The following is a 27958-nucleotide window of genomic DNA, read 5'->3' as shown; positions in this document are numbered from 1 at the left end:
AAAAATCAAACGTGCAGCAGGATGGGGAGGGCTCGTTTGTTTTCTTTAAACCGGAAAAGAGGCGGGGACAGCAGTAACGTTAGCAACCACGCTGAGCGACAGGGACGGTTATCGTTAATGTGAAGAAAGGACTGCACTCTAATATGTTTCTCTAAGTACAGACTGAGTTTATGTTGCAGACCGGGAGTACCATCGGATCCACCTGAGAAGCGGCGTCCTTTGGTACCGAGCAGGTAAGGCCGAAGGCTGACGTTGCGGCTGACTGTGCCGTAGTCACTGTGGGATTGTCCCCGATCACAGGAGGCTAACGTTAGCCAGTAAGTTGCGCACGAGACGGCTATCAGTGGCTAACCATTTCACCTAAACACTGTCTCTGGAGGGTAATACGTTCACCTTTTGTTGTTTTTATATGTTCCTTGTGGGTATTACGTCAGATAAAATGCTCTTAGGGTGGCCGTTAGCATGCTAAGGTTAACAGCGAAATAGTGCTAGTCAGCCCGTGACGCTGTCAACGCCTCGACTGGTTTTGACAGCTCACTTTGGACAAGGCCGAAGCCACACACATCTGTAGTATTCACTGTTTTTATCTACGTGAGGCTAAACCACCCGCTGCTTTAAACCAGAGTAGTTAAAACATGGCCCATTTTAACTGAGTTTTTTTTTTCTTTTTTTTAACATTATGGCCAATGCTACCCATTTGTAGACAGTCTGTTGCTAAAGTGAGCTGTTAAGCTTTACATGCGTTGTTGTTGTTTTTCCGCCTTCCGGTGTTTATTGTGTTGCTGCTTATCATTTCAAAATTTCCCTAAAGATAACAGCTACAGCCACAGCCAGCATCGCTGCTTTCATTAGTGGTGCGAGATTCGGGTTAACGCCCCACCCTGACCGCGCCACCCCTTTGTGCACAGTTTATATCATGTAGTATTGTCACGTTGCTGGCGGAGGCAGTGAAACGGTGCAAAGAAAGGTTTGTTAGACGAGATACTCTTCCTATCACCAGCTTTACGTAATCTCACGAGGCTTGACAGTGAAACTAGCTTCTAATCAGATTTTCCTGGTGTGTACTACAGAGTTTAAGGTCACTTCAGCTTTTGCAGGGATGGCCGCAAAGTCCAGGTAATTGCGAGGAGCCTGGTAAGATGAACGAAACCTCGCCCTGTTTCACTTTGCAGGGATTTAGTGTTGGTATGAAATGAAATTAGTTTCAAAGGCGTCATTGATTATTAACTTCGACTTAGAGACGGTTTTGATGAAGGGAGGAAGCAGGCTTATTGACTTGCACGTGACTGAACATGAACTTTTCATATCTCCCAGTCGAGCTGTTGTCTTGACCAGATCATGACGCTACAAACCCAGACACAGATGCAGGTTTTGTTTTTTGTTTTTTTGTTTTTTTTTTTTGCATAAATAAACCTTTGGCTTTCCACCTTTACTGTGATAAACATGATGTTAACAACTTTGCATGCAATTCTGTTAATTCTTTTGCCTAACAATATGCAGAGCAATTGTGCTTATTTGCATTGTTCCCCAAAGGTCCACTCTGAGCAGGAAAAACCCTGAAATATTTGCCATCTTCCCGCTGTCAATTATAATATCTGATATCTAATGTCAGATATTAAATGGACTATCATTGTTTTCTCACTGCTAAGATGATGGATGAATCAGCAGTTCTAGTTTTGGGGATCACATTTTGTCAGAAATAAACTGATTGCTTTTAATTACTGAGGTGAACTCAAAATGTTTACCATCTTCTGCTCAAAGACAGACCTGGAACTAATTGTTTAGTCGCTGAGTGTTTTATTATATGTTTCTTTGGGTGATTAGAAACGAGAAGACTTAAAATTGAAGAGAAAACATTTATGTGCTACCTGGATAGTAACCCAAGCATCGTCGACCCGTGATTTTGTGCCCAGAATGGCTATTGGATGATCCGGCCTGGCTTGTAATGATGCATCTACATGTGCATCTTTTTTTCCATCTGCATCGAAGAGTAATATTAGTGCAAACAGCACTTGAAACAAAACACAAAATTCTCTTCATGTCATTAACCACAAACACCGACTAATGAGATGGAGCTATGTCCTGTGTGTACTTCTGAGGTTTCTTCCCCCCCTCATACTGTTGTTGTTGTCTGTGGGCTGTACAATGGAAAAAAACAAAAGAAGAAACAATCAAAGAGGGAGGGAATCACAATGATCAGCTTTCTCTCTTAAACCTGGTTTTCTGCTTCAGGATCTGTGCACGCTCACTTGACTGCGATTGACTGCCTCCTGCTTCGGTCAGAGGAATTCCTGATAAAAGTCTATAAAGGATATGCAAAAAAGACGACTTTTATAAGCTGAGAGTATTACTGCAGAAAGTCATTTATTTTGTGACTCAGTGAATTAATATTTATTTTGTCACTCAGTGCACTTTCAGCGCAACAGTTACTAAAAAACGTGACTGCTACAGATTTGAGCTCTGAAATGTTAAACTGGATCTGTAGAAACATTAAAACTAACCCGTTGTGTTTACGCCTGACTCTGTACCACAGCTCAATGATGGAGAGGTAGAAATCCCTTAGACCAGCGGTCCCCAACCTTTTTTGCGCCACAGATCGGTTTATGCCCGACAATATTTTCACGACCGGCCTTTAAGGTGTCGCGGATAAATACAACAAAATAAAACTGGTACCGGTACGGAAAAAAGAAGATTTATTCATAACACATGTGAAAAGACCCAGGAAAACAGAGTTAATGATAAAAACGATAACAAAATAATGCTGAAAACCAATAAAAACCCTGAAAACCATACATTTCACACCTGAGCCTCAACTCTTTGCGGCCCGGTACCAAACGACTCACGGACCGGTACCGGTCCGAGGCCCGGGGGTTGGGGACCGCTGCCTTAGACTATGGCCAGATCAAAGTGAAATGGAATATTTTTGGTGACAAAGTGTTTTTGTCTGTGTTAAACAAACTTTGGAGGAGATTGGGAGAAATATGAACTTTACTGCAGGCCTTCATTTGGTAGTATATGTAAGCTGTGACTCAATAGGTTACATGTAAATAGAACAAATTCCCCCAGTAATATAATATCCCCCCCCCCCCCCCCCCCCCCCCGGAATATAGAGGGATTAATAGATTTATAATTTAGATGATTAATTTATGGCAGGTGAACAGCTGGCTCTTCTCATTTAGACAGACTGTTCTACAAAGGACTTTTACTGGTGTTTTAATGGAAAAATACTGACTGTAAGAAATAAACAAGTCATTAAAAAGAGTTCATTTTAGCAAGGTTTCTTCAGAGGAAAATTAATCAGTGGAAACTAGGGAAGAAGGTGATATAGGTCAACTTCCAAGAAACAACAATAATATAACAATAATTTTGATGATACGAGGAAAAAATGCTGGCCAACGTTTTATTGATGCTCGCAGGCAGCAGCATTTATAAGTGTAAGCGAATGAAGAGCATTTTCCATCCCTCTTTTCTAATGAGTTACTGTCATTGATGACACAGTTTGTTATTCAAAGTGCAAATCTATTGAAACAAAGTGCCAGCGGCATTATAGTGCAGTAATATAGTGCCTCTGTCAGTGCGCCCCAGGGCAGCTGTGGCTACAATGTAGCTTGCCATCGCCAGTGTGTGAATGTGTGTGTGAATGGGTGAATGACTGAATGTAGTGTAAAGCGCTTTGGGGTCCTTAGGGACTAGAAAAGCGCTATACAAATGCAGGCCATTTAATAGTGACACACCATTATGCAGCATAAATCAAATGTAAGCGCAATACTAGCCTAGGGAGATTTTCCCGTGACAAAGTTAAGTAAAAGTATTAAATAACTTATTAACACGTACGTTTTGGAATAGCTAAAGTAATCTAACCTTGTAAATTCAAAAATATTTTCCAACTGGAATCTCGTGTCCTGAGTTGAGCTTTCAACCAGCTGCTTAAAGACCCGCTTTTCCAGCAACTGCATCAGTAATTCCATTTATCATTTGCAATTCCTGTCATGCAGATTCAAACCAGCGAGTGCTCCAGCGGCACTTGGCGGAGACATTTGTGTACATTTGGGTAACACATCTCCAGCTGCTAGCATCTCCTCCTTTGTAGCCTGATTGTACTCAATGGTGTTTTTGCCTCGAGTGGTGAAACAAATGAGTTGTTTTCACCTGCGGTGGGAACACTTTTCTTGCATATTTTCCAGAGTAGTGTGCTTTTTTGGAAGTTGTTGAAGTACCTTTTTACTAAAACACTGGAGGCTGACATGTATCTTGTGTGCTCGTGCGGTATTGTCTTGTTGCATACACCAGGGAACATAAACACATGGTGTTGCTACAGCAATGATTTATTGCTATGAGGTATTTATATCTCATAAACATTTTTACTGGTGTTATCATAATCAATAAGATATGGTAGAGCAATCACTTTATTGGCCCAGAGCCATGGAGCTGTTGGTTGTGTTGAAGAGAATCAGTGAAAATGTGGTGCATAATTATACATATTTTAAAGTAAACTCTGAAGCTAACCTGTTCCAGACCAGGTTATTTGAGCAGCAATAGTCACAGTGGTGATCTAGGAAGGTAAAAAGAAGTTGTGACGCTGGAAGTTCGGATTTTAAGCTCAACATACCTCACTAACCCATTATTCTTACTTTGTAGTACATCCCTCTGTTTTGAGGATGCACATCTTCCTCTTTGCACTAAAATAGATGGAGCTATATCCTGTGTGTATTTCTTTGTTTTTTACTGATACGTTTGCACTTAACAGGTGTCTTCTGTGCTTGTTGGCAAGCCAAAGCGGTATATCATAGGTTTAAAGACATTGTGTATGCTTTGGCACTCTGTATGAGTCATTTCATCATTAATGTGGTTTAAATCTGCTGAGTGAATCTGCTGTCATCAATCAGTAAGTCTTTATTTATATAGCACCTTTTGTGAAGGTTAGTGGAGTTGTAAGTGCATAAGAGATGACTGATTAGACAGAAATCAGTGTACTTAAGTAGAATAATAGTAATTAAAAAAGATAAGCTATGTAGAATATTTTAAAGGAGAAAATATCATAAAGTAAAGGCAAATAAGATGTGTAGTAGCCTGTAAGCACACCATGAGTATATCAATAAAATGAAGTGAAACTGAAAACAATATTCCAATGCTGGATAAAAAGGAAAAATGCATATTTTTATAAAGCACTCTCAGTCACCCTGTAAGTACATGTGACTGCTGTAACCTGTGCCAACAACTGCATTTTGGAGCTTTGTGGTGAATGATGCTATCATTGGTCTGGGGCAGACACAAGTTTTAAGACTAAAGAGGTATTTTCAGGTAAAAAAAAGAAGCAGTTATTATTTTAAGCCTTTTAGTGGCTGTTGTCGTCCATATCGAACACTACAGATAAAAGTGAAATTACCGGCTTTTGTGCCTCCTGAAATGCAAAGTGTTATCACTTGTGTAATGTGTAATAATGTTTTCTGTTTCTTTAATGCTTCTGTTCTGTCCAGTGACGGTACCCAGAACCTGAACCCCATAACAGTGTTGTGGGGTTTTGTGCTCACAAAACCCCACAACAGTGACTATTTCTATAGCTGCGCACAAATTAAATATAAAAGTGTAAATTTAAAGAAAGTACACATCAAATTTTTTTTAATTAATAGAGAGGAGGACAGTGAGGAGGTAAAACTGACCACGTTCTGGTGTGGCCAAAACTGCAAAACCACTTAAAGATAAGGAGAATAAACTGTCAGGAGGAGTTAACACATGCTAACAAGATGTCAAATAAGCTAAAGAAGCTACTTTAAAGCAAGCCATCTGTTCTGAGAGAAACTTAGTCTCCTGTGAAGAGCTGGATTTGAACCAAAGGCAGCAAGAAGATCACTCCAAAATGTCCCTGAAAATTTGGAGTGACCTTCACCTGTTCATTTGCAGCCTTTTCTATTTTCCCCTTTTATAAAATATGATGTGTCAATATCTTACAGCTGTTGCCCAGTGTTTGATGGAGTAATATGTGACTTAAGAGAAATATGATTCCGGCAAACTCTCACACTCAGCCGTTTGCTTTATGATGAAATGCTTCTTAGGCAGACCCCGAGCCACCAGCGTCCCTTGTCATTTTTACCGGTACGTCCCCTGCTCCCCTATAGGCCATCTGCGTCAGTGTGTGAGCCTTTTTTTTTTCTTTTTTGTTTCTTCGGGGTAGGGGATTCGACTGCGTCCTTGACGAGGAGCCCAATAATGGAAAGTTCCAGCAGTTTCTCAGCATCCCACTGCACGGGCCTCATGTCTTTGTCAAGCTTCCTCTTTTCACACCGAAAAGTGGAAGTACAGAGATTTTGCTCTTCATTTGTACTAAAATGATAATTGCATCATAATTTTCAGCACGTGCAGGAATGTGTTTGATGAAGTTTGGAAGAGCTTTAGTCATTTATTGGCAGACTTTGGCAGCATGATTGATGCGCTGCTGGATACATCTTATGTATATTATATTACTGAAACTTGAATTGCCTAAGCTGAATAATCAATCATTATAACCTGTTATGGTTGCTGATGGGATCCAAAATTGTCTGTGAATGAGTAAGGGTTTATCCTCTGGTTCAAAATCAGCTATGTAAGCACTATTGATTTGCTTATAGTTAAAGCAAAGAGGCTACGTTACCCCAGATAGCAGAAGTCTATATATTTTCCTGTTGTTTTTGCTGGTGATTTTGCTTTGGTGCTGGGCAAAACCTCTTTGGTAAGTGCCAGCATTTTCATTTGCAGGGAAAACCTTAAATTATCAATAAGCTCTAATGAAAACTGATTTTGAGAAGTCTCAGATGCATGATGTTGTATACATCCATCAGACAGAGCAGGAAATAGGCTTCTAGACACAGCTAATTAGTACATCTTGGCTTTGTTTTGTTGTTTTCTCTTTAATCTATCAACGTCTCTGACTCTCAATCAACTGACTGCAGCACAGTCAACTTGTCCATTTAACCATCATCACTAATGGTAATGGAGTGTGATCTAAAGCCTGTGCCTGGGATCATTGGTGTGACTTTCACTTTCATTTTAGTTTGTTTATTGTCAATGCAAGATTTTCAGGCATGCAACTAAGTCGGACACGTGTCATTCATTTCAGTGTTGCTGTCGGTGAAAATGTGACCCTTTTTTATTCCCTTCTACAAAGCGTATTTCTCAGTAGACATTTCTTTGCTGTCATCTGGACCCTATGGTGGTTTGGACTAAATGTAGACCGTATATAAAAGATGAACATGGCTGCCTGTCTCAGTATTAGATTTCTAGAGTTGGAAGATAGCACTACACTCTCTCATTTCTAATATGTTAAGTTATCAGCTAACTCAAGCAAGCTTGATTAGCTTGAGCTGTATGACCAGGTGCATCTGCTAATTGATGCTAAGTGACATCCATACAAAATATGATAATTTCACTTAGCACAGCTGAAGCAAAGGCTTTCTGGACAGTCTGTACCACACAGCAGTGTTTGTTTATTTCTCAGCTAATTCCATTAAAAAAAGGCACCATCAGCAAACACAGTGAGAGGTTGAGTTCAGTGACTTTAATTAGTGGAGGTGAAGCAGCTACATGTGGGTGTTTAAACCTTTGCCCCTAAATCCAGTATACAGATGGATGAGACACGTTTTTTGTTCTCTCCATTATGGTGTTTTGAAATCAGATGGGACAAACCAGTGATAGATCCTGCTGTAAAACTGAGGCACAGCAGACACTCAAAGGTTCTTGGCAATAATATACCCTAGATATTTGTTTCTGGCTTTTAGAATAACCGCCTTAAAATAACTACATGTTTTATTCAGTATAACTTGAAACTGGCGACTAAGTCTGTGAAGTCATCAGGAAAGTGTTCACAGAAGTCGTAGAGCAGCGGTCCCCAACCCCCGGGCCTTGGACCGGTACCGGTCCGTGAGTCGTTTGGTACCGGGCCGCGAGAGTTGAGGCTCAGGTGTGAAATGTATGGTTTTCAGGGTTTTTATCGGTTTTCAGCGTTATTTTGTTATCGTTTTTATCGTTAACTTGGTTTTCCTGTGTCTTTTCACGTGTGTTATGAATAAATTTTCTTTTTTTCGGTACCAGTTTTATTTTGTTGTATTTATCTGCGACACCTTAAAGGCCGGTCCGTGAAAATATTGTCGGGCATAAACCGGTCCATGGTGCAAAAAAGGTTGGGGACTGCTGTTGTAGAGGAAGGGAGCCTAGGGGTGTTTTCTTTTTTATTTTATTTTCAGAAGTCTTTTGGCAGCTAGGCGAGTCGCCCCCTGCTGGCCACAAGACAGCACCGCTACATGGATCCAACTTGTCAGAACAAAACCTCTTAAAGCCATAGAATAAAACCACAATATAAATATGTGTGACTGTGGCTCAGAAAGTAGAATAGCATTAGATGCATACCAGTTTGTTTTACTGTTTACCACTGGCTTCATGTTTCACGCTGGAAGCTGGCTGTCTTTTCATGGCGTCTGTGCTATTCTAGAGGAGTGGCATTGTTTTCCACTTCCAGACTAGATTTATTTTTCAGCCCTGGGTGTTGATGCTTGGTCTTAACTCGTTCATGAATCTCAGCAGTCTGCCTTGTCATTATTAAAGTCATTTATGATGCGACTGCTTGTTCGACATGAGCTGGACAACTGTGTCATGATCCACTGCTTGGCATGTCAGTGGCTGATAATAAGGGGATTTGCCAGTCATGCAGCCATGGAAAAAATTCATCTTGTGAGGCGATGAGTCAGGTTACTCGAAGCCTGACTGTCTTGCTTGTCATCAGAGTTGTTCTTTTAAATATATCCTCTGTTACACTGTCGGCTATCAGTTACACGGTTGAGAAGCGCAGTTTTAAGACAAGAAGCCCTCCATTGTATTCTTCTTCTTTTGTTTTTGTTTTTTGTTGTCATTTTAACTCTGAGTCACTCAACTCAAATTGCAAGTCATGGACTAAATGTTGTTGGTTTGTTTTTCTTTCTCTTTCACATCCTCAGACCAGTGGGTGAGCAATGCCACCGGTGTCCAGCTGTGACTGCCCCCACCTGGACTGCGTGGGTGAGATTACCAAGGAAGAACTTATTCAAAAATCTCATGTGAGTGACCCTCTCCACCCTCTGTTGTATTAAAAGTGCTATGCAGCATAACAAAGACTGCATGACAAGCCTGGTTTTATTGTTTTGGTACTTTCTCACCTTAAATGAAATAACCCTGACCTGGGTGTCACATTTTTCTAGGGCCAGTGCCAAGACTGTAAAGTTGGTGGACCAAATTTATGGGCTTGTTTGGAGGTAAGACGATGTTTGCTGCTGGAAAATGCTGCTCTTGTTTAGTGAAAAAGTATCCGCATTAGACTGCACGTTCATTTTTCTGCATCCCCTGTTTAATTTTCTCCGTAGAATGGATGCGCCTACGTGGGTTGTGGAGAATCTCATGCTGACCACAGCACTGTTCACTCACAGGTGAGACATCTCAGACTTTCCAGTGTGTTTCCATTGTATCAGGATTTGAAATTACATGCAACTTAATCGAAATTACATGCAACCAAAGGAGAAGCCGATGAGGAACAGATGGTAGTTCAGGAATACCAGGTCCCAGGAGTCATGACTTGCAATAAAAGCACCTCCAGCATCACTTTTATTTTTTTTATTGTTTTTTTCTTCGTCAAAGAGCCCGAGTGTGCATCTTTTTAGCTTTTTGAAGTGCACGTGCTCTCAAAAACCATCAAGCCAACTCTGTCTGGCCACATCTCCACACATTCAGTTCAGTTTCAGCAGTGGATCATCCATTATTAATCTCCTTTCCTCTGGGAAGTGCAGGAGACTCACTATTACTGTCGGTTCCATGGCTACAGTAACTATCCCTCCTGCAGCTCATCCACCCTCTGGTGCTCTCACTGTTGACTAAGGCTTTTCCTCCAGCACGCTAGGGCCATGTGGGGACAGGAGGACTAAAGGGGCAAACATGTAATTTGCTCTGGCTGTTACTAAGTCTGTATCTGGAAAAGGCTGTAAGAGGGATATTGGATACAGAGGGTGCTGGTGGAGAAATTTAATATTAGCTGGCCAATTTTTAAATGATATCGCTCATGAATTTAATATGCATCCTCTATCTGGGACATCTGTCTGCGGTACTCGCCAGCCACCTTTTGTGTGTGTGTGTGTGTCTGTTGTTTTTTTCCCTTTCATTTTTCTTTCCAGTTGAAGCCATCTAAATCTTTCAAGAATAGGGACCATGCTTAATTAGTGCTCCAGAAGCCCTGAGGGGACAGAAACATTTTAATCTCTTGACTACGCAGTGATGGAGACTACTGCCAGATTGTATGTGACACAGTAGTAAAGGGGAATAATGTTTTTGGTTTTTTTTTTGTCAAGCTATAGATCACAGAGCTGACCAAAACTCAATATCTGTACATTTTTATTACCTGAAGTCAAACTACATGGAGGTAAAGACAAGAGAAAGAATTACAAAAAGCAGAGAAGGAAAAAAGAAAGATATTGATGATTGTTTATGTCAGAATAATCCTCACAGCTCGCAGCAGATTTTCTCTTTTCATTTTTTAATTTCTTAATGTGTTTCCGATGCATTTTGGCAGCATCCTCTCACTAATATTATGACTGAATCAATTTGAAGGGTGTTAACATCCTTTGATATGTGTTGACATTTCTGGTACCACTTTGGCCATGTTGTATTTGCCTTATTTGGCACATTAGCAAGCGGATAAACAGCTTAAAAATAAGCATTTTTTTCAGGTTTTGAGCACTGAAATCAAACTATTCTGCTGAAATTCTGTAAAAAGTGGTCTAAGGTCGTTACCTGCTACCAGTGCTGAGGTGCATGTGATGCTTCAGTACATACATCAGGAAGATAATGACTGACTGATGACTCAGTGGACTTGTTCGCTCATACTGTGTTATTAAATCCCTCTGGCACCGCTGTAGCATCTCACATTCAGTTACAGTCACATGATTTAAAATATCCCCCCAGCAAAACCAGTGAGAAGAGGAAGGGAAACAAAAATCTTTCATTTCTTGCTTTCTCAACTTCTTAATTTTGCACTTTTAATTCCAGTTATCACCGTCTCTCAAAGTGGAGGATACTCAGTTATTCCTATGAATACCACACTGTCTAGCTTTAAATAGGTATTTGCTTTTGTTTGTATTTCAAACTCCACTATACATTTAAAAACGGATGTTTAAAGTAAAGTCCTGCATCTTTCAAAAAAATTATTTTAAGCTTTCCAGTTACTTTCAAGCTGCCGGTACTCTGAAAGTGTAGTTCCTGATTGGATCACAAGAAGAAGAATGGTAGCCTCTTGTATTTCCTAGCACTCAGTTATTTCACTCTTAAAGACAGAAGAGGCTTAGGAAGGAGACTTCAAATGTTTTTGGGTTTTTTTTTAATTATTTGACACACAAAACTAGATCCAACCACCTCCTTATGACAATCACAGGGTAAAGCAGATGTTTTATTGCGGCCAACGCTGCCACAACACCACAAATGTGTTTGTAGTTTTAGTTTGAAAATAGCTTGAGAACGAGGCACGAGTTGTTGTGATTGGACAGGTTTTACTGCATTATTCCCTTTTCTCACGCAATATTATGATCAACAAGGAGCTGAATTTGTTTAAATAGAGTTTTAAAACAGTTAAATATTATATATGCTGGTAAAACATGCTGTAAAGCTCTGTGAATTCAGTTTGTTATGAATGCCCCACCTGGCATGCTTCCCTTTATAAATGTTTTAAATTGTGGTGTTTCGAGGCTGTGCTCAGTCTAGTGTGTCACCTCTGCCAGCTCTGCCCCGCTGTGGGAAGGCTAATGTAGGCCCGATGAATAATACAGTGTGTGCTGCTGCTCGTATTCGGTCTCGTGTCAACCCGCCCAACAGCAGTGGGTCAGCAGAACTCGGCCACGTTTCCCCTTTAGCCTTCGCTCTGCCTTGATCTCCACCTTTGACTTGAGACATCCAGTTTAGTCTGACTGTGGTTAAAATACTTTGAAGTCTATCCTTTTTTTTTGTTTCTACTTCAAATTTGGGTGGTGTATTACTGTGGACCAGTGTAAGTGCCGCGCCCAGTTTCAGATGGTTTGGTTCCCTGTTACCATCTCTGTGTAAATGGAGGGGTACATTCATTGATATTAATATTCCTAAGTGTCTTGCCCTGAAATCTAACCATCACAACTAAGTGCCAGACTCTTACCCTAGCCTAAAATCCAGGTTTAACTTGAAACAGGTCTTTGAAGGGATGTGAAAAAATAAGAAAAAATATTATTGTATTGCCTTTTGTTTCCTGTGACAAATTACTTCTGTCACCTGCTCATGTTTTGATGGTTCATTAAGCTACAATCTATAATCTGCCTGTTCTGCAAGCCACATGTTGAACAGAAACACAGACATTCAGTGATTGTATCCTATCCTTATTGTGAATGTTTAATTAAAAAGCACTTAGACATAGATAAAAGGGATGTATCATTGTTTGTTGTGATTGGTTGAATGAAACTTGTAGTATGGAAATGCTTTGAGTGCTTGAATTGAGTAGAAAGGTGCTATTAAAGTATCAGTTTATTAGCGTGCTTAGGGAGGATCTACAAATTATACCTGGAACAAAATAATTTGGATAATATACTCAAACTAGTTCTGCACTAATGTTCTATGAAGTTAGGTGGATTTGAAATTGCATAAAGGTAGTGTGTCTTATTTTAAATTACTTTAAATAAGCAAACTCTCTTTCAAATTAATTTAATTTGAGAAGAAAAGTCATGAGTTTATTCACCCCATGATTTAGTTGGACTGTTCCCAGAATAACTTCAGTCCAGCTGCCAGGAGAGACGTTTAGTTTTTATATATTATATATTATATATATATATTTTATATATATACACCGCCCATTTTACAAGATGCTGGTTGTTAGATTGCGCTGAAGATTATGAAGCAGGGGCATGTGTGTCAGCTGCTCCTGTTAACAGTGTTCTTGTTAAACTTTGTTTTTGAGCTCTGACACGTGTCTTAATAGAATTTATTTCTTTGGATAGGACACGAGACACAACCTCACGGTGAACCTGACCACGCTTCGTGTGTGGTGCTACGCCTGTGGCAAAGAAGTTTTCCTGGAGCGTAAACTAGGTCCTCACTCGCCTCACAGCAACAGCAAACCCCTCCCCTTGCCGCAGAACGTGGGTCAGGTATGAGCCAGGCTTCCTTTCTATTGTTATCTCACAGCTTGAAGATACGGTTTACTTGTAGAACAGGCTGGTTTACATATTCCCGAATGAGGAATTCCACCAGTAACAATTAAACTGTAGTTATTTATTTCCTAGACAAGATCTTTTATTATAAGGTTTATGTGTGTCTGTTACAGGATGGCAACAAGGCCCCTGGGAGTCCTACCTCCCTGAGAGTGCCCTCTAATGGTGGCTGTGAAGACATAGACATGGAGATGGAAGAGGAAGACGACATACGTGCCAGAGGTGAGCTGTGTTTAACTGATTACCACATCAGTGTCACAAAGAGTTGGCTGATAGATCTTATTAATGAATACTATCATTTTCAGATTAAAGTATTCAAATCAACACAGCTAGTTTAGATTTTATATTAAACACATCCATTTATTGTGGCAGACGGCCAAAAAACATAACATCTGCCACGAGAGGTGGTGTTTACTGCAGCAATGCAGTTTAAGCAGATTTAGTTTTAACACAGTCATACAGCAGTTCATGAAATATTCATGTGCTGTAATCTATTGATTTGTGTTTGTTGACCCTGGTTTTCGGGTCGATGAAGACCATTTTTAAATTTGCTTCAGCTGATATGTCCTGATTTCTGACTGTGTACACAAAATGGAAATTTTTCCTCTTTTGAAAGCCCAAAGAAAAGTCCACATTTGATGGCTGGACTTTTATGGTAGTTAGAATTATCTGGTCCAGAGTTGTTATTAATTACCATTATACACTCTGCTAGGTAAAGGTTAAAGATGTCCAGTAGCCTGTTTGAGCTGACATTGTTGCTTTTATGTGTGGCAACATTGTTGCTTTTATGTGTGGCACAATAAGCAAATAAAATCAGTCAAGACCTTTGCAAAAATGTGAAGTATAAGTTCAACAAACTGGCAAACTTGCAATCAGTTTCTCACAATATTAACCAACAAAGGTAGATATGAGAGGTACATGTCCCGCACGCTCAGATCAAACACTGAACATGCTTCAACGTGCCAGCTCCCCAGTATGAAGTCTGTGCAATGTTCAGTTGAAGGAAGCAGGCAACTGCACAGTGAACGAGCGGAGTCATTTGTGCCGTCTGACTGTTTTCATGTGTCTGAAAACAGTCAGACAGCATCTCTGCCTGTTTTCTGCAGAGAGAGTTCAGCTGCGGACAGTGTCCTGTGTTCATTAGTGAAAACGGCTTAAAGGTCGTAAGTGAAGCAGTTTTATATTCAAATCTTCTAATTAAAAGTCGAAGCTCTGCTGCCTTAGACACCTTTTTAATTATTAAAATCAAATACTTTTGAAGTCAGTGAGGTGACAAAAATTTAATTATGTTTTATCGCCTCTTTAATCCAAGTTTGACGAAATTAAAGATGAACACCTCAAATGCAAGAGCTCGGTAATCAGCAGGTGGTTTAGTTCAAAGCGAATGTTATGAATGTAATTAAACAGAGAAGTAAATTTCTGCAATAAGATGAGTGTTTTTAGCTGCTCTGATGCACCAAACAGTCTTCAAATAACTAGAGCTGAGAAAAGCCAGCTAATTTGTTGCCTAGCCATCCCCCCCCTTTAGTCATCTGAAACATATATTAAAACACAAACAAAATCAACTAACAATGATTTACTTGCAGCTGTGAATCTGCAGATGAGGGTAAATTAGGATGACGTGCGGTGCCAAAAACTGTGCTAAACTGCACAATGCCGCTAAGCAGGACTATGAGCGGCAGTGCAGCTCAGTGGGTTCCTGTCAGCTCTGTCCCACCAAAGTCACTGTGGAAGTAATGTTTGCACACAGGCTCCACCAAATGACATATGTTATGTTGCGCCTCATGTGGTGCAGCTCGGGCACTGGCACTGCTTCACAGATATTTTTGTCACACATGCAGATCATATGATTAGAAAGCACGGTGAATACGCTTTGAAAACTAATGTGCTCTGCAGAACAGGCTGGTCGTATATGTGGGCGACATATTTATAAAAGGAAAACACACCTCTGGACCGCTACAGCAGGAATGGACACAATTCAGCACCGCATGTTCCCTCATTTGGTGTTTTGATGAAGGCACTGGACCCACATATTCCTGAGGTGTTTAATTAGGTCAAGTTCTGGTGACTGTCCATCAGACATAATTTTCATACTGATTAAACCATTCACTGACTGCCTTGTGCCCTGTGGATGGGAGGGATTGTCATCCCAGAAGCTTCCATGTTGAATGTTGGTGTGTAACAGTGGAAATTCGTTCTTTTGGGGGGTTTGTCAAAAGTGTTGTTGTTGTGTATATACTCAAGAAATCAGCTGTTATAGGTGCAACATTTGAGTAATGAAGCACATCTCTGTTCTACATTTTACCACCTGTGGCCATGGTTTCACAAGGTGAAAGAGACAAGTGCATGCTGGGACCTTGTTTGTTGTGGTTTGTGCAGTGGCTGTGCAACAAAACTCATGAAGGCTGGACTCAGAATAAATAGAAACATAGGTTCTCGCTTGCATTCCCCAAAACATTATGGCAAATGAAGTTGTAGAACTTAGACCATTGTTATTATACCCCAAACAGAAATAAGACTTTGAATTGTAGTAGGAGCGATAAAATCCATTAATATGAGCTGTGTAATGGGGTGGAGACCACAGACCACAGCAGCTGTGTCTAAAATACACTAGGCAGGCACTTTTTCCTGCCCCTGCTGTAAAATATTAATCTCAGGAATGAAACGGGTCTTGTGAAAATGTAGACACTTTCTGTCTGCCATTAAAATTTACGAGGAGTTGATGAAAGGCTTGCTTTAATTTCCCCGGTGTGCTCTGTCTCCGTCAGGTCTGACAGGACTGAAGAATATAGGCAACACCTGCTACATGAACGCTGCCCTCCAGGCCCTGTCCAACTGGTGAGACCGCTGTTTATCCACCTCTGTCCCTGCATCTACCTGTCTATCCCACTGTTCCTGCGCAGACAGCTTTTTCTTCGTCTGACTTTCCTCTCATTTCTCACACTGTTAACGCGCCTATTCAATAGCCATTTGCTGTTTTATACACCGTCTGACTACCTCTTATTGACTGTGAGAAACAACCGCGGCTGTGCTCATTTGAGAGAGTGACGGCTGAGTGAAAATTGCTGCAGTGCACCATTTGAGATGACAGAAATGGCCTTTTGGAGTTCCCTGTAGGGTCTTCTCTTACAGATGAACACCAACTCTTCTAACCCCCCCACAAGTCTTCTGTTGCTTCTCCTCATGTGTTTCTTGCTCCTTTCCCACCATTTCGTTCTTTCTTTCTTTCTTTCTTTTTTTTCCCTCTTTCTTTTACTGTTTTTCTTCCAGTCTGCCTCATCTTTTTATTGTTTATTGAAGTGCCAATCTGTGTGATTCACTGCTCATATTTGGCTTATTTGCGGTGGTCACTTAAATTAGAGCTCTGCAACAAACCTCGAGGCTGTCTTATTGCTTTTATTTTTCATGGAACAGCAAAGCAAAGCCCTTCTTTCTTTCTAATACCATCTACCCACGGGCCAGTAAATGTTTAAATTAAATGGATGATGCTGTGTCTGGATATAAGTAAAAATGGGAAAAGATGTGGGTCAAAATTTGCAATCTAAATCACATTCCAAAAATAGGAAGAACTGACTCACGCAGCTGCAGAAGGAGGGACCTTTTCCTGAAACTTCGCTTTGATGTCTGTTTGTGTGAGTGTAGCGTTCCTCAGTTACTTTCGGGTCATTATGCAAGTCTAAGGACTTTTCTCTTGCCAAGGGAAGGGAACACTCCATGCCTTATTCATCCTGTAGTTTGTCTCTTTCGTGCAAATTCCCGTCCATTCTGTATTCGTCAAGTAAAATCCCCTCAGCTGTTTCTCTTTTCAGCCAGTCTGATGTCCTTCAACTCTCAGCTGTGTGAGGCGGTTTCTCGCATGAGACAAAACCTCTAGGAATTTGTGATATCACTCAATGACTGAAGTATGAATTTAAATGAAATGAATAAAAAATTAAGTGAAGGCAACATTATGTAGATGTGCCAGAATGAAACCTCTCTGGATCTCTGTTCTTTATAATATTTTTTAATCTTAGAGTCTAATGGAAAACACACATTTAACCTTGAGTAGTATGATAATACTAAGGTATCAAAAAAGCTTTTTACAAATGCTACATATTATAATAATGCAGTATAATTCTTTGCTCTGTTTTTCTGCCTGTGTCAAAGTTGATTGTTACATTTTTGTTTTTTCAAATTACACACTTCACTCTACTCTTCAGTAATGACAACCAATGACAAACTGTTTTGCTGAAGGACAGTATTTGGTAAAGGCTTGTTTATTCCTGCATGTGATATATTCATCCTTTTTTTTTTTTTGTCCCCCTCCTTCTGCAGCCCACCCCTGACACAGTTTTTTCTAGAATGTGGTGGCCTGGTGAGGACGGACAAGAAGCCCGCTCTCTGCAAAAGCTACCAGAAGCTGGTGTCAGATCTGTGGCACAAGAACAGGTATTTGGTTATTTACATGACTGAATGAATATTAACATGCCTCCATGCCACAGTTGGAATTCAGGGTCGCTTTCATTACCACCCCAGTCGTAAGTAAGATGTTTAGAAAATGACGCATAGAATGTATATAAAAGATGGATGCAGGTCACTTTTCAGACCTGGAAGTCCTGCATTATTTCCAGTGGCCAGCAGGGGCAACTTCTGTGAATTCAAAAAAAAGTTTGATTATAAAAGAATTTGTGCTGTCAGCGTTAGTCTCGTTACAGCACTAAAAAAAAATGTGTGGAAAAATGACCTTACTTCCCAATTGATCCATTAATTCATGGTCTCTTATAAATTTTGAGTTTTAATGAATACAAAATGATATGTGTATTGTCAATTATTCTCCTCATTTAAGTCAAAATGGACAAAAAGGCTTGGAGCACTTTTAGACAGACCTAGCTTGTGATTGACAAGTCACTGTCATATCAGCACGCAGTGTCTCTCAACTTTAGGCTCAGTTCTTTCTGGATTTTGGTATGACGGCATGCAGCCTGATGTTGATGATGATTGCTGACTGGTTGAAAAATTCACTTAAACAGGAAACGCAGTAAAATAATGGAACAAAATTAGTGTGTTGGCTGTGATAGACAGTTTGTTGTTTTTACACTCAGTTTCACTTCACTACAAAGAAGTTCTTTGCTTAATATGACTTTGGGCAACAACGTTTCTTTTATCTATTTTTACACTGCCCCCCTGGTGGCAGTACACTGCTACAACACAGTCATATTCTGCAAAATTACTTATAGGCCCAACACGAAGCCATTCAGTTGGATCCAGCCCTCTGTTGTTGTCAAAGCTGAGATGGCGACGGCAAAAAAATTTCAAACTTTAAATACTTTGCAAAACAATGGATAAAATCACGCTGATTGTGTCCATCTTTAATATACAGTCTATCACATGAGAGCAGTTTTGCTGTTTCTAATTTCACACTCAACATTACATGTGACCCCTGCAAAAAAAGTACTTCTTTAAATCAGGCTGTTTTCTCACATTGCAGACCTTCCTATGTGGTCCCAACCAACTTGTTCCAGGGGATCAAAGCCATAAACCCCATGTTTAGAGGATACGCTCAGCAGGTGGGTCATCCCAGATGATGAAATGAATGTGCAATGTTTTCATTACTGCAAAAAACAAAACAAAAAACATGGGGTCACAGTTTGAGCCTTTTTCTAGAGCCAAACAGCATATTTGAGTCTTTCATTTGTCATAAAGTCGGCAGGTGATATGACGCAAACCTTCGATGACTGTGTTGTACGAAATAATAATATCTGTCTGAAATATGATGAAAGATCATTTGCTTTTTATAATAATGTGATAGGCCTATTATTAATCTCTTTTTCTTTTTGATAATTTTATTGTTTTTTTTGTGCTGAGCTGGGGTTATTATCAGTCTGACCCCAGATTATTAAGATGCCCCAGATCTTATAGTCTCTCTTATTTCCCCTTCCCTCCGTATCACTCTATTCTTATTCCTTTTACAGAAATTACATTTTTGTCCAGCTCAAAGGACTCACTCCGCTAAACCGAATCCTCTGCCTTTTCAGTCACTAACATGCACTTTCTCTCTCTCTCACACACACACACACACACACACACACACACACACACATCTGGTCTAAAGGTAAATTGCTTGATTTGATTCCATTTGGCACTTGAAAGCAAAGTTTTGTGCATTATAGACATAAAGGTTTTTTCAGAGAAGTTAAATTGAAGCACTTTGTGTCTTTGGCTGGTGTCTGTAAATAACGGATTTATAAGCCTGAATGGTGAATTGATAAAAGAGGCCTGTTTCCTCTTGGCTGGCCACTGTTTGTTCAGAGGTTTTAGCTGAAGAGTATTCATTTGTCACGCCACGCTGGGCTGCACAGACTTGGATTAAACATCGCTCTGAATGAAGTTAACATTCCCCAGCTCCTGTGAGAGGAGAGTTCATTTGGCTTGAAGAGGGAGATTGGATGTCTGAGGTTCATTAACTTTGATTACACGTTCATGAGCATTTGGTTTCAGATGTTGTGATCAGAATTGGGATAAACACAGAGGTGAAGTGGTTGTTTTATGTAATTTGGAAGAAGATGTGCTTCACTTTGCCTGTCAAACTCAGTAATATATTGGAGGAATAAATGGTGAGTTATAAGGAGCTCTGTTTTCCACATGCTATGGTGACCAAGATAGTAGAATAAATGTCTTGCCCTGCTAATATTTTGTGTTTAACTGCACTGTAGGATTCCCAGGAGTTTCTGCGCTGCTTAATGGATCAGCTTCATGAAGAGCTGAAGGACCAGCTACCTGAGCCCTGCGACCAGTCCCACGGCATCGCAATGGACGACAGTCCCGAGGAGGACAACCATAGCCAGTCAGACAATGACTTCCAGTCATGTGAGTCCTGCGGTAGCAGCGAGAGGGCCGAAAATGAAGTGCAGGGTGGGAATGCGTTGATAGATGACACCAACGAAGCAGAGATGCTGATTCCCGAGCAAGATGAGATTCAGGCCAATAGGGAGTGGCAGAAGGAGAAGAACATGATTAATGACCTGTATCGCTCCGGGACTAATGGCATTACGGGTGGAAGCACTGGAGTGGACATCGACAAAGATGTAGATACCACTACAGAGACCACGCCTATTATCAGCAGCCAGGGAGCCATCAAGGTTCAAGGCAGAGCGTCAGGTAAACACATGAGAAATGGTGGCTCATATTTCACGGGATGACTTTTTGATATTCACAGCTAAATTTATGACCTTAAGAGTCTCTAAACCTTGGTCTTTTTTTTTTCTTGCAGATTGCTTTCCAGATATCCAAATGCCAAACACTACAAGACCACAAAGTCCAGTCCCCATGGAGGGGCACATTCCCAAAATGTCCAGCAGTCCACCCAAAGCAGCCTCTGGCTGGCCCAGTCTGAACCCGGCACACAAGAAAGGTATTAAACTTTGTTTAGTGCCAGCGAGTTCATCTCCATTATGAGAGGGAGTCGTACCCAGAATAAGAACTGTAAATATAAAGAGGTTAGCAAGGTAACAGTATCCCAAAACTATCCTTGCTGACTCTTGTGTGAGACATGCTGTACTGTATTCTCAAATTTCTCTGCCTCTGTCTGCTTTCCCACAGCAGTGACCACATTCTCCCCGCCAAAGAACAAGCGCCAGAAGAAATATCGCAGCATCATCTCAGACGTGTTCGACGGGACCATTGTCAGCTCAGTACAGTGCCTCACCTGTGATCGGGTTAGTGCTTTTGGTTGTCTTTTTGTTAGATCCGATTGAAATGGTAATGAAAATGCTGAGATGTTGAGCCACAACAGAGGAGTAGGTTGAAAAAATGCCATTCTGATGATGGGAGGAAAGATGATCTGTGATCACAGTGACATTTTTGCCTTAAGGATAATTCTGCAAAGTGACAGTTCCCGACAAATCCTTATAAAAAAAAACACAAACAAATGAAAAAGCAAAAAAACCCAAAACATTACACTTCTACCTTCTGTGGCCGTCAGGTGTCTGTGACCCTGGAGAACTTCCAGGATATCTCGTTGCCCATTCCAGGGAAGGAAGACCTGGCCAAGCTCCACTCATCCACCCACCAAACCTCCCTGGTGAAAGCTGGCTCCTGTGGGGAAGCTTATGCACCACAGGGGTGGATAGCATTTGTCATGGAGTACATCAAGAGGTGTGTCTATAACCCATATGCTGTATTTTTTATTTATTTATTTTTACATCAGGCACCACTCAGTAGCTGCTTTCTGTTTTTGTCTAAAATTCACCTCCTTCTGTGTTTGTTTCTCCTGTTAGTTGGTTCTGGGGTCCAGTGGTTACACTACAAGACTGCCTTGCAGCTTTCTTTGCCAGAGATGAGCTAAAGGGTAAGCGGGTGGGTGGATAAATATGTTGTGCCAGTACAAACATCAAGAATGATGTCTCAATAATTGTTTGTTCTGTGTTTTTAATTTTTTCCCTTAGGAGATAACATGTACAGTTGTGAAAAATGCAAGAAGTGAGTAATTTATTGCACATTAACTAAAATGAGATCTAAATGGACTGCACCTGCAATGACTGCTCCTCTCATTGATCTTTTTTTCCCTCCCCCCTCATAGATTACGAAATGGAGTCAAATTTTGTAAAATGCAAAGTCTGCCAGAGGTAAACTGACATTTCTAGATATTTATATGATGAAGAAATCCAAATATTTATCCAATAGGTCTTCAAATGCCAAGCTTCTGAAATGAGAAATGTTTTCATTCTCCTGCTTCAGATCCTGTGTATTCACTTGAAGCGCTTCAGACACGAACTGATGTTCTCCACCAAGATAAGCACCCATGTGTCATTCCCCCTCGAAGGCCTGGACTTGCAGCCTTTCTTGGCCAAAGACAGCTCCGCCCAGACCACCAGCTACGACCTGCTGTCAGTCATCTGTCATCATGGCACTGCCAGCAGTGAGTGGGCGCAGTCACTCCCTTTTCTGCATGAGACCAGGGCAGCTGCCACCATTTGGCACATACGAGTGTCCTGCATTCATTCCCCTGGAAATAAAATTCACACTTACTTGATAGATTTGTGAATGCTGCTCTAACACATCCCCCTGTCTTCTCCCAGATGGCCACTACATAGCCTATTGCAGGAATGATGTGAACAATCTGTGGTATGAATTTGACGACCAAAGTGTGACTGAGGTGTCTGAAGCCTGTGTCCAGAATGCTGAAGCTTACGTGCTCTTTTATAAGTAAGCCTAGCACACTGTACTTCTATAACTCCTACCTGAACGAATGTAAAAACAAGCTCTCGTTTATCTCTGTAGCATTTTAAAATTCACTACGCTGCTCAGCTATTAAAAATTGGATCGTACTTTTGCTTATTCATCTAAAATACTGATTAATATTTGATCTGTTTCTGTCCCAGAAAGAGCAATGAGGATGCAGTGAAAGAACGTAGGAGGGTGTCGGGCTTATTCAACATGATGGAGCCCAGCCTTCTGCAGTTCTACGTCTCCCGCCAGTGGCTTAACAAGTTCAAGACATTTGCCGAGCCAGGGCCCATTTCCAATGATGACTTCCTGTGTTTGCATGGAGGTGCGTATGAAAATGTCAGTTTTCCTGCTGAAGCCACTCGGAGGTCAGATTGTCCTTTTCCTCGCCCTGTGTCTAAATGCTTTGTGCAAAACGTTTTGCTTTGACTTTGACACAGCTTTGGCTTTTGTTCTCGCTCTGGATTTCTGATTATGACAAAGGCATTTCCAACTTCAGAAGAGGGGGAGGGGTTTCTTCTCTCTGTGAAGATGATCCTTCATTCTGTTTTTAGCAGAGAAAGGAGAAAAAAGTCCTAAAAGGGTTCATGCGAATGGAAGTGACGCAACTGAAAAAAAAATTGTGCAGAACAGAGAATGTGTTTACACACTGTAAATAAGCACTTACAGCTTTCTCCCTCCTGCTTGGTAGTCACCAGCACCTAAGCACATAATAACTGGCTAGTCAGGTACATAAGCAGAGATAATATCAGTGCAGTGAAACCATGATTGCTTTGTGGCAGTGCAGCCAGTTGTTTTATTTTGTGTGCAAAGCCAAAAACATCACAGCTTATTTTCACTTTCCTGTTCAAGTGTGCCATGAAAAACACACTAAGCCTCCATCAAGAAGCTCTGGCTGCATGTTTTCCCAGGAGGACTTTTTGAAATAAACAGCTGTAAAATGGTGCTGGTGCAGACATAAAAAAACACTAATTTTTCTTTGAATTGTTCATTTTAGTCAAAGTATCTTAGATTAAAGAAGCGAATTTAAAGACTTTAATTACCTGGTACACTGAGGAATTAAGATCATTTTAGATTTATTTAGGGTTCACACGTCACTTTTCATTATTTGGTTCATTATCTTATCTCGGCTTTCACGTTGCATCAAAATTTCAGTGCTTTTTTGCACGTTCACTTTTTTCCCCCCCACATTCTTCAGTATCTGCAGGGTCCTACTGCAAGCCTTGTTGTTTGCCTTTTAATATTAGAGGTTCTTAATTAAATTTTGCCTATTATAAATCAATAAGACAAGGCCCAATGAAATATTCAAGAGGGTTGGGGGAGCAGCAGTGTAGATTTTCAGTCTAGGGGAAACTGCTGCTCATATCTTTCTCACATGTCAAGATGAACTTAAGCTGACAAATGAATTCAAAGAGCTTTTTTGCAGCGATATGGAAGGGTTGTTATTTCTTCCTACTCTCATTTCCTTCTTGATCTTGCTGTTTTAAAAAGACTTGCTAAAAGTCAGCAAACATTTAATTAACCCAGGTCAGCTTTGCTGTATAAATTATTTGTGTAACCTAGCTTAAAGGAGAAGGAAATGAGACCCTATAACCTGTAAGTGTAATAAATAATAAATCTTACAGGCTTATTCAACCTATTTGGTGTTTAATAGTTGGATCAAAAGAGAGAGGTGATTTAAGAATCTGGAAATTTAGGAATGAATTGCCACCGTATCCTGAATTTTAGACTCTTAAGCTCAAAAACTCTTTTAGTCCCTAATTAATACAGTAAATCAAAGTTCCATCTGGAGCTATAATTGACATTAAACAGTGGGTTTTCACAGGCTGTAATAAATACATCTGAAGTGTTTTTCAAGAAAAAGCCAAAAAATTGGAGCAAAATAAACAATTTTCTGTGGAGATCTAAAACATAATCTTTTTCATAGTCTCGCACCCTGCGGGGAGTTTAGACATGCAGTTTGGGAAGAAGTTTTAATAACAGGCTCTGGGGGTGTGAAAAAAGGAGAAATTGAAGAATATTTAATGATAGTGGTAGCAGAGTTTGAGCAGTGAATTTGACAGAATTGTGCATAGTTGAGCTTCTTGCCCTGTTTAAGCTCACCACTGATCTGTAACCATGCGAGCTGTTGCATTTCATGTAAAATAAAATGTTACACTGCAAGCGTCTGACTGCTGTTTCACTGCGTTTCATCAGGTGTGCCGCCCAACAAAGCGACATTCATCGATGACCTGGTAGTGATGCTGCCACAGAACGTGTGGGATCACCTTTACAGCAGGTACACGAAGTCGACACGGCCGCTTTCAGACTGGCTGGAGGCTTTAAGCATCTTCAGATCCAGCGATTCCTTTGGCTGAAGTAACGTGTGAGCTTGTATGTACTGTTTCCCGCAGGTACGGAGGGGGACCGGCTGTCAACCACCTGTATGTCTGCCACACGTGCCAGACTGAGATAGAAAAGCTGGAGAAAAGGCGTAAGCAAGAGCTGGACATGTTTGTCAGGGTAAGCACCCACTCACTCCTCACCTCACCTGAAAAACCGTCCAAGCAGCGGCTTTATTTAGATAGTTTCAAAACTGGTTTGTGTATGTGTGTGTTTTAATGCACGGTGTGTCAGTGCAGCCAGGACTCATAGGTGTGTATAGGCCCCTTTTCTTCAGTCTATTTAACCAGTTGATAGGCTGCATGTGTTGATGCTGTTCACCCCAGCAGGAGATGAGAGGTGCAAGCCAGATGAAAGCCTTATCATTAATGCATTGGGACAGATGCAGCTGTTATTGCCTGCTCAATGTGCCCACTCACACAATAGCTGCTCAGAATAGAGATAAGTGTGTGTGTGTGTGTGTGTGTGTGTGTGTGTGTGTGTGTGTGTGTGTGTGTGTGTGTGTGTGTGTGTGTGTGTGTGTGTGTGTGTGTTTATAAGACAGAGCTAAAAAGGAAGAACAAGTAATGTGTCATGTTTTTTCTTTTTCCAAGAGAGATGAAACTGGTGCAGTGTGGTTTTAAGACTGTCTTCTAATTGGAGTAACTAGCAGAGAGAATTGATTTGGTTTTCCATTTCCTCTCAATCCTTTCATCCTTACTTTTTTCCTTTTTTTGTCCCCTATCCCATCCCACTTACCCCTCCTCTTTCCCCTCCCCACCCCTTTGCGTCCTCCCTCTTGTCTCTACCTCTCACTCCACCCCCACTTCCTCTCTCCCTCTCTCTGGCTCCTTCTGCTCCCTCTGTAGCTGAACAAGGCGTTCCAGGAGGAGGAGTCTCCAGTGGTCATATACTGCATCAGCATGCAGTGGTTTCGTGAGTGGGAGGGCTTTGTCAAAGGAAAAGACAATGGTAATTGGACAGTGGTCTTGCCTTTCCATTCCCCCACCCCACTCTACCCCCTAGTCCTGTTTAAATGTCTGATTAAAAAGGTTAAATGTTTTCCATGCGATTTATTATGGAGAGACAGAGTTTCTGGAACAAACTGCCAGTCTATACGTTTTCATCGACATATGGGGGGGAAAAAAGGCAAATAGATTTTTTTTTCTTTTTTTTTCCCTATAGAAAATCCAAATTCTCAGGTTTTTACAAACAGCTCATTTTCAAAAGAAACTGTGGAGTCCCCGTTCCTTCTTTTGATTTTTTCTTCAAAGAATTCGCTTTAGTCCCCCGAGTCGGGTTTCTATCCTGCTCCAGCAAAATGAAGCGTCAAAATGCATTTCATTGGTGTTCCACTTGTCCTCATATTTTTTTTCTTTTTGCTTCCCCTACTTTGTATTGTCACATCTATTTATAACAGCTTGCATCTGGCACGCCTGCAAATGTCCTTTTTTTTTTCTTTCTCTTGACTTCTGCTCCTCTAATATTTGTCTTCTCTCTGTAGCAAATGGGGAGCAGATATTGCTTTTTTGTAGTGTGACAAAAGCATTTGACATTTTAACATCATTGCTCTTTGATACAGTTAGGATATGAGAATATAACTCGGTTACTGATGTATGTAATTTCACAACTAATTTTCTTTTCTTCGTCTTTTTCCAGACCCACCGGGACCTATCGACAATTCAAAGATAACAGTAAACAAGAACGGCCATTTAACACTCAAACAAGGTACAAGCAACGTTTTTAAGTTGTAATTCTGTTTCTTCTGCTTTAGTAGGAAATGTATGTCTGAATATTTTATTATGGGTTTTTAAAAAGCATCAAACAAGTCTTGCAGAGATGCTGTGGACTGTAGAGCTGTTTTTCCTGTTGCTGACGTTTACGATGTATACGTTTGTGATTGCACCGACCCTACAGGAGCAGATTCAGGACAGATCTCTGAGGAAACGTGGAACTTCCTCCACTCCATCTACGGCGGTGGTCCGCTGCTGACGGTTCGACCGAACATCAGCCACCAGGAAGTAGAGTCGTCGCAATCAGAGGAGAAGATCGAGGTGGAGACTCGCTCCGTTTAATCGAGCACTTGACAATACACCACAACAACATCGAAAACGTTTAAGAAACGGAAAGCCTTTTATTTTGCACTTGACTTTTTTGTTTCAAAAGCATCCAAGCAAGGGACCTCATCTTTACTCCTGCGTGACAGCCTTTGACAGAGGGAATTAACTGAAAAGGGTCGTCATGTTGTACAAATCTGTATAAAAAGCTCTTAAATTTCTATTAGCACTGTAGTACTCATGTTTCAGGTTTTCAGAACCAAGCATTTAAAATATGTGCAGCTAAAAGAAATTCCACTGAATGCCATATTGTTTTGTTTTTTTTCTTCTTTGACCAAATGAGCACATGTTCTATGTCCATGTGTCTTGTGTTGCCGATACTGATGAATCACAATACATCTTGCTGTAGATATACCACATATTTTTTATTTCCTGTTGTATTATTCACTAAATGACAAGGAAAGCAAAATGTGACACTGGGGCTATGAAGGGACTAATTGCTGACTAGTCTCAGGAATGAATTTTGTGTTTTGCACTGTTCTGTAGAAGTACAAATTGGCATGCTCACACAGATGTCTGGTTTGTATTTGAATGTACCAGTACTAATAGTATGTTGGTCAAGACTCAGCACTTGGTTATTTATAACAGAAGGGAGTGATTTAACATGATGTCAATAGATTATTATTATCTTTTTTTTTTTTTTTTTTTCTGGAAACGTGGCAGGCAGACTTTTTAAGAATGCATGCTCCGAACATTAAAATCCTAGTGGAACATCACATGTAAGTGCATGTAAATGCAAAGCTGCTCATGATATGTGCACGCAAATCCAGATCTGTCTTCACTAAAACTGTACAGCTGCAGAAAGCACATTGTAGTAATGTAATCAGCAACATAATGAGCAATCTGATTAATTAAAGGCATTATTTTTGTGTATGGGCATAGTGTTGCTTAAATGTGTTGGCTGATTAGGGAGTCAACAAAATGCTGTACTCTAAGTTTTTGCATATGAGTAAGATCTATTCTGATTTTTGCTGGCTGACACTATTAAAACTTGATGAAAACATGTTGAATGCTGTGCCCACTCTTTAATTGTGTCACTCTTAAACTGCATGTTGTTTCTCC

The 27958-nt window shown here is 40.6% G+C and overlaps 1 protein-coding gene across 2 annotated transcripts; it reads left to right on the top strand.

The window, feature by feature from the left end:
* Positions 1-67: 67 nt before the first annotated feature.
* On the top strand, positions 68-27897 carry usp33 (ubiquitin specific peptidase 33). Of its 2 annotated transcripts, XM_087832221.1 has the most exons (24): positions 68-233; positions 8964-9062; positions 9204-9257; positions 9366-9428; positions 13002-13151; positions 13328-13436; positions 15983-16052; positions 17529-17642; positions 18682-18760; positions 19907-20351; positions 20464-20604; positions 20793-20908; positions 21175-21347; positions 21470-21540; positions 21638-21671; positions 21772-21817; positions 21930-22110; positions 22271-22397; positions 22574-22743; positions 24615-24696; positions 24812-24920; positions 25649-25751; positions 26439-26507; positions 26697-27897. In XM_087832221.1, exons 2-24 carry the CDS (start codon positions 8979-8981, stop codon positions 26852-26854), a joined length of 2748 nt encoding a protein of 915 aa, XP_087688347.1. In that variant the 5' UTR covers positions 68-233; positions 8964-8978; the 3' UTR covers positions 26855-27897. The 2 variants fall into 2 exon arrangements, with proteins under 2 accessions (XP_087688347.1, XP_087688348.1); XM_087832222.1 differs by lacking the exon at positions 25649-25751 and having other exon boundaries at positions 26697-26834.
* The last annotated feature ends 61 nt before the right edge of the window (positions 27898-27958 follow it).

The sequence above is a fragment of the Neolamprologus brichardi genome, chromosome 18, assembly GCF_056152115.1.
Source record: "Neolamprologus brichardi isolate AB-2024 chromosome 18, ASM5615211v1, whole genome shotgun sequence".
NCBI classification, from domain to species: domain Eukaryota; kingdom Metazoa; phylum Chordata; class Actinopteri; order Cichliformes; family Cichlidae; genus Neolamprologus; species Neolamprologus brichardi.
This window is presented reverse-complemented; position numbering and strand designations above follow the sequence as displayed.